This window comes from Neophocaena asiaeorientalis, unplaced genomic scaffold (genome assembly GCF_003031525.2).
Source record: "Neophocaena asiaeorientalis asiaeorientalis breed wild unplaced genomic scaffold, Neophocaena_asiaeorientalis_V1.1 scaffold92, whole genome shotgun sequence".
NCBI classification, from domain to species: domain Eukaryota; kingdom Metazoa; phylum Chordata; class Mammalia; order Artiodactyla; family Phocoenidae; genus Neophocaena; species Neophocaena asiaeorientalis.
The window spans coordinates 885861-898116 of NW_020174057.1; the positions used below are offsets into that span (position 1 = coordinate 885861).

A 12256-nucleotide genomic window follows, 5' to 3' on the forward strand; every position below is an offset into this window, starting at 1 on the left:
TTACTTTGTCTCCTGTCATTCTCTGTTATAATCAAGACAAATAGAAAACATTGCAGGTGTCTGCTATAAAACATCTGTAGATACTGTACGTTGCATGGGGGAAAAAAAGCAGCTGCAAATTGTGTAATTTGGTCTTTGAAGAAAGCCTGAAAGACATTTCCGGAAACAAATACATCTTTCATCCTGGTAGACGTTGAATTTTCTTTTTGTTTGTACTTCAGCCCAGTTCATCACCGTTTTCTCACTGCCTTGCACAGAAAGTTTCAGCGCTAACCAGTGACTGTTGTCCCTATTTTAGAAGAGATGGGGGATTTCTGGAATGATGCCTTAAAATGGGGAAACCGTGACTGCAGGGTCTGGTGCAGTTTTAGACAGTGTTTCTCTCAGTCAAAACAAAACCTAAGAATGACAGCATCTGTAAGTTACTAAATGTGGGAAGAAAGTAAAAATATGCTGAAATATTACCTGCAATAGTTGGAAGGGACCTGTCTTCCCCAAAGGAAAACAATGTATTGGCATGGATAACACTGGGGACACCCCATGCTTTCTTGGGTTATCCATTCAGTCTGCAAGTGATTTTTAACAATCTCTTTCTAGGGTGTTCCCCACTAGGTATTCCAGTTTTAGCTTGAGGTTCAGCTATGTCTTCCTCTCCCTTGATTTTCAAATTTCCCAAAGCAGTAGAGTAGGTACAAGGGCTGGGGAAGCCAGGTTAGCAACAAAGAGCTCAAATTCTCCAGTCATGAAGAGCTGGGGTTTAGATCCTGGCTCTACCTCTGAATATGATCATTGGACAAGCTGCTGAACTGCTTGATGCCTTTGTTTCCTCATCTGTAAAACAGAGCCAGTCATCCTATGTACATCACACTCCTCATTCTTGTGAGTCCAGAAGGAGATAATGCATATGAAGTATTCACTTATACAGTGCCTTGCACGGTAAATGCTCCAGAAAGGATACACAACAAATGCAGTGATAGTTTTTTTAAGGAACTTCCTTAAAAACTAAAACTAGAGTTACCACATGATCAAGCAATCCCACTCCTGGGCATGTATCTGGAGAAATACCTAATTTGAAAAGATACATGCAGCCCAATGTTCATAGCAGCACTATTTACAATAGCCAAGACATGGAAGCAACCCAAATGTCCATCGACAGATGAATGGATAAAGATGTGATATTATACACAATGGAATATTACTCAGCCATAAGAAGATTGAAATAATGCCATTTGCAGTGACATGGATGGACCTAAAGATTATCATACTAAGTGAAGTTAAGTCAGAGAAAGACAAATATCATACACTATCGCTTATATGTAGACTCTTAAAAAATTATACAAATGAACTTATTCACAAAACAGAAATAGACTCACAGACACAGAAAACAAACTTATGGTTACCAAAAGGGAAGAGGGGGAATAAATTAGGAATTTTGGATTAACAGATACACACTACTATATATAAAATGATAAACAATAAGGATCTACCATAGCAAAGGGAACTAAATTCAATATCTTGTAATAACATGTAATGGAAAAGAATCTGAAAAAGATATTCTTTTATATGTATACATATATACATATATGTATATACATATGTGTATATAAATATATATATGTATAACTGAATTACTTTGCTGTATACCTGAAACATTATAAATTCACTATACTTCAATAAAAAAATAAAATAAAACAAACAAAAAAACGATAGTGATAGTGATGGCAGTGGTGGTGGTGATACCTTTGCTTCCCCTCCTTTTAGAGCCCCATACTGTCACCTTGCCTGGGTCACGTATGTACATATATACATACAAAACATACTTACATATGTACATCCACCCATCCAATTATTCATTCAACAAATATTATAGACCTTTATTAGGTGCCAGGCATCATTCTAAAGTTCTATAAAACACTACATGTATTTGTGTTCATTAATTTTTAAATAAAGAAAAACAAAAAGCATCCAATTAGTAAAAACTTAACAGAAATGAATAATGAAAGACATGCATATACATTCTCAGTAAATGAATATTAGGTTGAAGTGAAGGGCCTTGGTTATTAGTCAGGCTGTATTTCCACACTTACGTTAAATGTGCAGTGCCTCCTGTTGTTCCTTTTGCCTCTGGTAGCTAACCTTTGCATAATAAATTAAACTTCCCTTGGGAGAAACACAAAACCCTTGAAAGCTTTCTCGATCCCAGCAGAGAAATTTATAAACCCCAGTCCCAGGCCAAAGGATTTGGAAACCTTCACCACCTTAGCACCATCACTTTCTGAACGGCTTTTCTGGCTGACCCAAATTTTATTTTGTTTGAGGGTATAGCCATCAGGCAAATTTTCTTTCTGAATTCAGTGGTAAACATTTTGTTCCTTTCTTTTTCACTACAACATGGTTTCCTGTGGGTCTCTTGCCTTTGCTTCTTTCCTTTCCATTGTATGCCGCATGCTCACCTTCCCTGAAAGCCAGGCTATCATTCATTCATTCCCTCATTCATTCTCTTTCACGCAATCAACACTTATCAAATGTCCACTAGCGCCAAGAATGTGTCACTCTTCTCCTTAATCACCAGTGATGCTACCCTATCATATACTGAATCAAGGCCAAAGTCTTCACTCCAATTCCACCCTTAGAGTTTATCTTATTTCCATCATGACTGTCCAGATTGGTAGCAGGAGAGTCCTTTGCACACACACTATATTCATTTTCACTTTTATGCCTCTGTTCTCCAACAGCATCTTCCCTACCAGCAAATTTTCAACCATTATTACCCTTCTTATCATTAAAAGTCTTGCTCAAGACTCATTTCTTTTATGCAGTATTCTTGACAATTCTAGCTTGGTTATTCCCAGACTTTGGACTTCATGGATGTGTAAATGAAAAAACAAAATAAACAAAAAAGACAAAAACAAAACAAAAACCAAAACAGGGACCAATATAAGGTTGCTAGGTTGCTACTTTTTTCTTTTATTGTAAAGTAAGTACATTTTAAAATATGGGTTACCAGCTCCTATTATCACTACTCCATAAAAGAAAGGCCATTTTCATTTTTCACAGAACTAGAACAAAGAGTTTTTAAATTTGTATGGAAACACAAAAGACTCCAAACAGCCAAAGCCATCTTGAGAAAGAAAAACAGAGCTGGATGAATCAGGCTCCCTGACTTCAGACTATACTACAAAGCTACAGCCATCAAAACAGTATGGTACTGGCACAAAACCAGAAATATAGATCACTGGAACAGGATAGAAAGCCCAGAGATAAACCCACGCACCTATGGTCACCTAATCTATGACATAGGAGGCAAGAATATACAATGGAGGAAAGAAGTTTCTTCAGTAAGTGGTGCCGGGAAAACTGGAGAGCAACATGTAAAAGAATGAAATTAGAACATTCTCTAAAATCACACACAAAAATAAACTCAAAATGGATTAAAGACCTAAATGTAAAACCAGATCCTATAAAACTACTACAGGAAAACATAAGCAAAACACTCTTTGACATAAATTGCAGTAGTATCTTTTTGGATCTGTCTCCTAGAGTAATGGAAATAAAAACAAAAATAAACAAATGGGGCCTAGTGAAACTTAAAAGCTTTTGCACAGCAAAGAAAACCATAAACAAAACAAAAAGACAACATCCAGAATGGGAGAAAATATTTGCAAATGATACAACTGACAAGGAATCAATCTCCAAAATCTACAAACAGCTCATACAGTTCAATATCAGAAAAACAAATAACCCAATCGAAAAATGGGCAGAACATCTAAAAAGACATTTCTCCAAAGAAGATATACAGATGGCCAAAAGGCACATGAAAAGATGCTCCACATCACTAATTATTGGAAATGCAAATCAAAACAACATTAAGGTATCACCTCACACCAACCAGAATGGCCAACAAAAAAAAGTCTCCAAATAATACATGCTGGAGAGGATGTGGAGAAAAAGGAAACCTCTACACTGTTGGTGGGAATGTAAATTGGTACAGCCACTATAGAGAACAGTATGGAGGTTCCTTAAAAAACTAAAATAGAGCAACCATATGATCCTGCAATCCCACTCCTGGGCATATATCAGGAGAAAAACATAATTCAAAAAGATACAAGCACCCCAATATTCATAGCAGCATTAGTTATTGTACTATAGCCAAGACAGGGAAGCAACCTAAGTGTCCATCGACAGATGAATCAAGAAGATGTGGTATACACACATACACACACACACACACACACACACATATACACACAATGGAATATTACTCAGCCATAAAAAAGTTAAATAATGCCACTTGCAGCAACATGGATGGATCTAGCAATTATCATACTAAGTGAAGTAAGGCAGACAAAGACAAATATATGATATCACTTATATGTGGAATCTAAAAAATTATACAAATGTACTTATTTACAAAACACAAATAGAATCACAGACATAGAAAACAAAAAAAAAACTTATGGTTACTAAAGGGGAAAGTGAGGGGGGGATAAGTTAGGATTTGGGGACTGACATATACACACTACTATATAAAATAGATAACCAAAAAGGACTTAACTCGTGTACAGCATAGGGAACTCTATTCAATATCTTGTAATAACCAATAATACAAGAGAATGTAAAAAAAGAATATATATATATATAACTGAAAACTAACACAACACTGTAAATCAACTGTATTTCAATAAAAATTAGAAAAAAGAAAGGCCATTTTAACCCAAATAGGAAGGAGAAAATCCATAATCTTAAAATAAAGAGCAGTTCATTAAACACATTTAACTTTATAAAAAACATATTTATGTTTCCTTATGTTTTTCATTTTACCATGAATATCCATTCATGAGCCAACATGCAGGAAGCACTCACATATAGCATTCTTTGAGGCTAAACAAAGTGGATCAGGGATGCATGATCTTCCAATCTGGCAGGGAAATGACAACTCCTAGCAAGATGATTATTACTACTTCAGGTACTAAGTACCTTTTAATCGTATCACTTAATTTAATCCTCACAGCAATTCTATTAATGTTCCCATTCTACAGGTAAGGGAAGGAAGGCTTAAAGAATTTGTTACTTTCTCAGAGTAGCAGAACTAGCAAGTGGTGAAGTTACTATTCAAATTCAGGTCTATATAGTTCCATAGCCCATGTTCTAAAACTTTATGCAATGCTATCCCTCAGAAGTGCAAAATATGAAAGGTCTAATTCACTGTAGATTTCTTCCTAAGCCACACAGACAAATTCCAAAGTTGACTGAACACTTCGAGTTGACTCGAAGTTTATCCAGAATTTTTCAACCTTGGCACAGATATTTTGAGCCAGATAATTTGTGGCTGTGGGGGGCTCTTCTGGACATTGCAGGATACTTTGCAGCATCCCTGGCTTCTACCCACTAGATGCCAGTTGTACTGCCTTCGCAGTTATAATAATCGAAAATATCTTCGGACACTGCCAAATGTCACCTGAGGGGCAAAACTGCCCCTAGTCAAGAACCACTGGTTTGATTCAGTCTTGCTGTATGGATGCATCTAAAGACCTAAACATTATACAAAAGTGGGGATAGTTGTACTATGCACAAACATGTTTTCTATGAGTAGCTCTGTAAGATAGTTTTAATAAGCAACAGCATTGTCATTTAATTCAAATACCATTTAAAACATTACTCAAAACAATGTTTTTTTAAGGAAATTTAGCTTATGAAAGAAAACAATTTTATTTTGCTTATTATAAGAGGATAGTTCCAAAAATCTATTTCAAACAAGAAAGGCAGTAACAATTAAATCCTTTATAAGGTTAACACGTAAAGGATGTTCAGGGAACAATCGACACCATCCAGTTGAAAAGGCTTCCTTCTGATACGATACAACCACTAGCAAGATCAAAAAGTCTCTCAAGACTGAACATAGATGACAGCGAGATATCAAATGGGACCTGAGAAAAAGCATAAAAGTGTTCATGAAATGCATTGTTCCGAACTGTTGACTGAAGTAATGTTCTCAAATACCAATTCCATGTAATAATTTATTTGAAAGATTTTTAACTCTTGCCTAAGACACAAATTTCACATCTCTACCCTGCTGAAATGTCACATATATCATTTTCTATCCTATGAAGGTTCATATCTATGAGTCTATAAAAACAGCCTACAGATTCATATCTGTAAATGTATAAAAATGAGCCTACAAAACAGCAGACACTCGTATAAATATGGACCATTCGTGTTTATATAATCATTGTATATGATTGTAAGTGTAGGAATTTTGGCCCAGTTACTAATGAACCACTTTCCTCCATAACACATTGCTCAGTTGACAAGTCTCCCTCCCTCATTTTGAGCTTAAATCCTGACATGGTGAAGCAAAAATTGTGTTTGGAACTCACTCTTTCTGAAAGAAACACCTAGTTACCATGCTGAGGACTAGTGCAGCCTAAGTCATCTGAGCAGCCTGAAAGATGGAAAATAAAGACCATTTTGGGGGTCATAGCACTGGTTATTTGAGTGGGAGAAGGGCAAGAAGGAGAGAACAAACATGAAGGAAAGGAAATAAATGTTTACTGGGGACGCACTTCACGCAGACTTAGATACTTTTGAAGATGTATGAGAAACATCACGGAGAATGGTCACAATGAATTAGATCCTTGGGGCCCTGAATCCTGGTAAGAAACTAGAGGACAAGTTTTTTTAATGTCTTGTCTGCTTGTTAAATGAAGCTTTTATTCTCAAGAAAACATAACGAACTTAAAAGTAGAGACTGGTTTTCATTTCTTATTCTTCATTTTATTGGATTAAAAAAATGATCAAAGTATTCCAGTGCTTTCTATAACTTCGGATAATAAAGAGGTGAAAAAAATTAATAACATCCTCCTTTTTTACTCAATCCTGAAGTAATCAGTGTTAGCAGTTTAAAGAATATCTTTCCAAAACTTAAAAAATCCTCATACAAATGTATAATCATGTGGGTTTTTTTCTTTTCCTTTTTTTCTTTACTTGTTTTTTGAAATAGGATACCTAGATTTCCATTATTTGCTTTTACAATTACCAATATGTAAGAGAAATCCCACCTTAACCAATTCAGGGGGGCAGAATAACCACATGGAGGTTAAAAGTGTACATTCTGGAGTAAGACTGCTTGGTTCACTCAGACCTCACCATATACCAGCCAGGTGAGGCTGAGTAAACTATTTGATCTGTTTAAATTTTAATTTCCTAATTTCACTACCCCAGTCCTTGGCAAACACAAATATGCTTCCTGTCTCTGTGTATATGTCTGTTCTGGATATTTCATAAAAATGGAACTATACAGTATATGACCTTTTATGTCTGGCTTAACTTAATATTTTGGAGGTTCATCCACATTGCTGTGTATATCAATACTTTGTTCCTTTTTATGACTAATGCTCCATTTTATGAATACACCACATTTTGTTTATCCATTCATATGTTGATGGACATTTGTGCTGTTTCCACCCTTTGGCCATTGTTAAGTGTTACTGTTAAATACAAGTACAAGTTTTGTTTGAACATCTGATTTCAATTTGGGGGGGCCCATATCTAGGAATGAAATTACTGAATCACATGGTAATTCTATGTAAGTTATTGAAGAACCACCAAACTGTTTTACTCTATGTTTTACATAGAGGATGCAACATTTTACATTCCCACTATTAATGTATGATGGATCTAATTTTTTCACATCCTCTCCAACATGTATTTTCTTTTTCGCTGTACAAGTTTCAGGTGTATAGCATTATAATTCGATGTCTGTATATACCACAAAGTGATCACCATCACAACTCTAGTTGCCATCACCACAATAAGTTGACCCCCCTCACCTATTTTGCCCACTCCCCAATCCCTTCCCCGTCTGGTAACCACTAATCTATTCTCCGTATCTATGAGTTTGTTTTCATTTTATTTTGTTTGTTCACTTGTTTTGTTTTTAGATTCCACATATAAATGAAATCATACAGTATTTGTCTCTCTCCATCTGACTATTTCACTTAGCATAATAACCTCAAGATCCATCCATGTTGTCACAAATGGCAGGATTTCATTCTTTTTTATGGCTGAGTAATATTTCATTGTATTTATACCACATCTTCTTTTATCTATTCATCTATCAATGGATATTTAGGTTGTTTCCATATGAACACAGGAGTATAGGTATTCTTTCAAATTGGTGTTTTCATGTTCTTTGGATAAATACCCAAAAGTGGAATAGTTGGGTCATATGGCAGTTCTATTCTCAATTTTTTGAGGAATCTCCACACTGTTTTCCAGAGTGGCTACGTCAATTTATAGTCGCACCAATGGTGTACAAAGGTTCCCTATCTCCATATCTTCTCCAACATTTGTTACTTCTTGTCTTTTCGATAATAGTCATTCTAACAGGTATGAGGTGATATCTCATTATGGCTTTGATTTGCATTTTCCTAATACTTAGTGATGCTGAACATAGTTTCATGTGATTGTTAGCCATCTCTGTGTCTGCTTTGAAAAAATGTCTATTCAGATCCCCTGCCCATTTTTTAATTGGGTTGTTTGGGGGCATTTTGTTTGTTTCTTTTTGTTGAATTGTATGAGTTCTTCATAGATTTTGGATATTAACCGCTTAGTTAATATATGATTTGCAAATATCTCCTCCCACTCAGTGTGTTACCTTTTCATTCTGATAATGGTTTCCTTCACTGGGCAGAAGCTTTTAGTCTGATGTGATGTAGTCCTGTCAATTTATTTTTTCTTCTGTTTCTCCTGCCTTTGGAGCCAGATCCACAAAAACATTGCTAAGATTGATGTTAATGAATTTACCATCTATGTTTTCTTCTAGGAAGTTTATGATTTCAGGTCTTACATTCAAGTTTTCTATCCACCTTGAGTTAACTTTTTCAATTCCATATTTCAAAACTTAACTTTTTTATTGAGCACTTTAAAAAAAATTATAGTTGATTTACAATGTTTCAGGTATACAGCAAAGTGATTCAGTTATACATACATTTATCTATCTATACTTTTCCAGATTCTTTTTTCTCTTTTTTTAATTGAAGTATAGTTAATTTACAATGTTGTGTTGTTTCAATTGTACAGCATAGTGATTCAGTTATACATATGTATATATTCTTTTTCAGATTCTTTTACATTATAAGTTATTACAAGGCACTGAATATAGTTCCCTGTGCCGTACATAAGGTCCTTGTTGTTTATCTATATAGTAAGTATGTAACTATTAATCCCAAACTCCTAATTTATCTCCCCTCAACCCTCCCCCCATCCCCTTTGGTAACCATAAGCTTGTTTTCTATGTCTGTGAGACTATTTTTGTAAATAACTTCATTTGTATCATTTTCTAGATTCCACATATAAGTGACATCATATGATATTTGTCTTTCCCTGTCTGACATACCTCACTTAATGTGATAATCTCTAGATCCATTCAGTTTGCTGCAAATGGCATTATTTCATTCTTTTTTACAGCTGAATAATATTCCATTGTATATAATATACATGTCTTGGGTATCATAAATAGTACTGCTATGAACATTGGGGTGCATGGATCTTTTCGAATTAGAGTTTTCTCCAGATATAGTTTTTGATTGGGTTGTTTTTTTTGATATTGAGCTGTATAAGTTGTTTGTATATTTTGGAAATTAATCCCTTGTCAGTTGTATCGTTTGCAAATATTTTCTCCCATTCTGTAGGTTGTCTTTTCATGTCGTTTATGGTTTCCTTTGCTGTGCAAAAGCTTTTAAGTTTAATTAGGTCCCATTTGTTTATTTTTGTCTTTGTTTCCATTACTCTAGGAGGAGAATCCAAAACTGTATTGCTGTGATTTATGTCAAAGAGTGATCTGCCTATGTTTTCCTCTAGGAGATTTAGTGTCCAGTCTTACATTTAGGTCTTTGATCCATTTTGGGCATATTTTTGTATATGGGTGTTAGAGAATGTTCTAATTTTACTATTTTATTTGTTGTTGTCCAGTTTTCCCAGCACCATTTATTGAAGAGACTTTCTTTTCTCCATTGTATATTCTTGCCTCCTTTGTTGTAGATCAATTGATCATAAGTATGTGGGTTTATTTCTGGGCTGTCTATCCTGTTCCATTCATCCATGTGTCTGGTTTTTGTGCTAGTACCATACCGTTTTTATTAATATAGATTTGTAGCGTAGTTTGAAATCAGGGAGTGTGATACCTACAACTTTGTTCTTCTTTCTCAGGATTGTTTAGGGTCTTTTGTGGTTCCATACAAATTTTAGTATTCTTTGCTCTATTTCTATGAAATATGCCATTGGAATTTTGATAAGGATTGAACTAAATTTGTAAATTGCTTTGGGTAATATGGTCATTTTAACAATATTAGTTCTTCCAATCCATGGACACATAATATCTTTCCATTTATTTGTGTCTTCTTCAATTCTTTCACCAGCATCTTATAATTTACAGTGTACAAGTCTTTCCCCTCCTCGGTTAAATTTTTTTCCCATGGGCTCTGTGGCACTTTGGACACTTTTCCAGCTTCAGCTTTTGGAAATTTTATGGAAGGTTCTGGGTCTTTCATAGGGAACTTCTCAAGAAAATTTAGGTTCCAGGTGAAATTACTGAATTTCTTTCTTTGTCATTCAACAGAGATAACATTGGCAATCACATAATTACTGAGAAGTCTTGTTTGTGTTTAGAAAATAGCTTTGAGTCCAAATTGTCCAGGATAAGGTACCAGAGAATCTTGGTTCCTTTTCCTGGATTAGGAAACACTTTGTAGAAAGGAAGGAAAAAATATCTTGGTAGGTAGCAGATTGTAATTTAGTTCAAGCAGGTTATGGTTCAAGGAGCAATATTAAAGAAATGATGATGATTTTGCCTGCCTAGAGAGGATAAAAGTCTGAAACAGTACAAGGAAGGGAAAGGAAGTTAATCAAGGTGGGGCATCCTGAAGGGGTTCATTCAAATCTGGCCTGGACTTGAACTTGTTTGGGGGAGTTCTGAAAGCCATTGGAAAGTTAAAGGTTTTTTTTTGTCAATGCTATACTTTATATGAGTTTCTGCCTGAAAACTAGATTTTATCATAATGCAAGATTTTATTACTTCTGCTCCTTTGTTCTATTTTCCTTGATTGAAACAAAAATCATATTGTATTCAAAGTATCTATGCTTTTTCTTAAGTCACTGAGTTTTTATTGAGCACCTACTTTGAGACATCTTCTTGCTTCTCTGAGCCCAGTGTCATTTGTCTTTTCATTGATTCTAAGTGTTAATGACCAAGAAAAAAGGGAGAAAGCCAAATAACCACTAATCAATTAGATTTGCCTACTCTTGTAATTGGTAAGTAGGATATAAAAAACTGCAAGCTTTGTGAAACAAGTGGATTTAACTTTGTGTCCTTTCAAGAACCTTAAAATACAGAGTCACAGCCATTAAAAGAAAAAACAATAGCTTCGAGGTAGGAAAGCAAATACTGTTTTCTTGTTGTTCTTGTTCAACCACAAATATTGATGGAGCACCTACTATATGTCAGTCACAATGTCAGTCATGCTAAGCACCATGTGAGCCTCAATTTTCTCATCGGCAAAATGAAAACTTGTGCTTCTCAATAGAGAAACAATGGGCATCTTGGGCAGGACAATTCTTTGTGCAAGTCTGTCCCCTGCCCTCTAAACGACATGAACTCTACCTTGTAATTGGTTCAATCCAATGACGTCCCCACACATTTCCAAAGGGCCCCTAGGGGCCATTTCCACCCTGGATGGAGAATCCCAGGCCTACCATCTACGATATCAGGAGCCAGGGAAAGTGCAGAAGCCGTGTAACTGGCAGATTTTGGATGATGCCGAGTCCCAAGAAGAGCAGGTTCTGGACCATGTTTCCAGGGAACTGAGCCACACAGTGGCCCCAGGGTGACGTCAACATCCTAGGGGTTCTTGGTTTTGGCTCCTGAGTCAGAACTTCTACTCCCTATATGCAGCCACGATACAATCCAGGAACTTCGGGTTTCCGTTCCCAGCTGAGCCTGGGGTTCATTCCGAAGAAGATGCAGCAGAATGAGCGGGAGGGGCAACCGCTCATGCTGGATCCTCCTGGACGCCGGAGCCGTGAGGGTAGCAGGGGGTCCCCCGTCCAGCTGGCGGTGCCAGGCACCCCCCTACCGGGCACCGGATGTGCGGCCAGCCGGCCCGTACCAACAGGAAATACTGTGTTTATCTAGCATTCTCATATATATCTTTTTCTACCATGTTTTCTATCTCTTCTTTATATATCACCTGAGTCTTTG

The 12256-nt window shown here is 36.0% G+C and overlaps 1 protein-coding gene across 1 annotated transcript in view; it reads right to left on the reverse strand.

Moving 5' to 3' along the window:
- Positions 1–5721: 5721 nt before the first annotated feature.
- The window catches only part of CFAP54 (cilia and flagella associated protein 54), a 288982-nt gene continuing 282447 nt past the window's right edge, over positions 5722–12256 (reverse strand). The window contains exon 68 of the mRNA XM_024754400.1: positions 5722–5927. Within this exon, the coding sequence (XP_024610168.1) occupies positions 5808–5927 (120 nt within the window). The 3' untranslated portion in view covers positions 5722–5807. The remainder of the gene's footprint in view (positions 5928–12256) is intronic.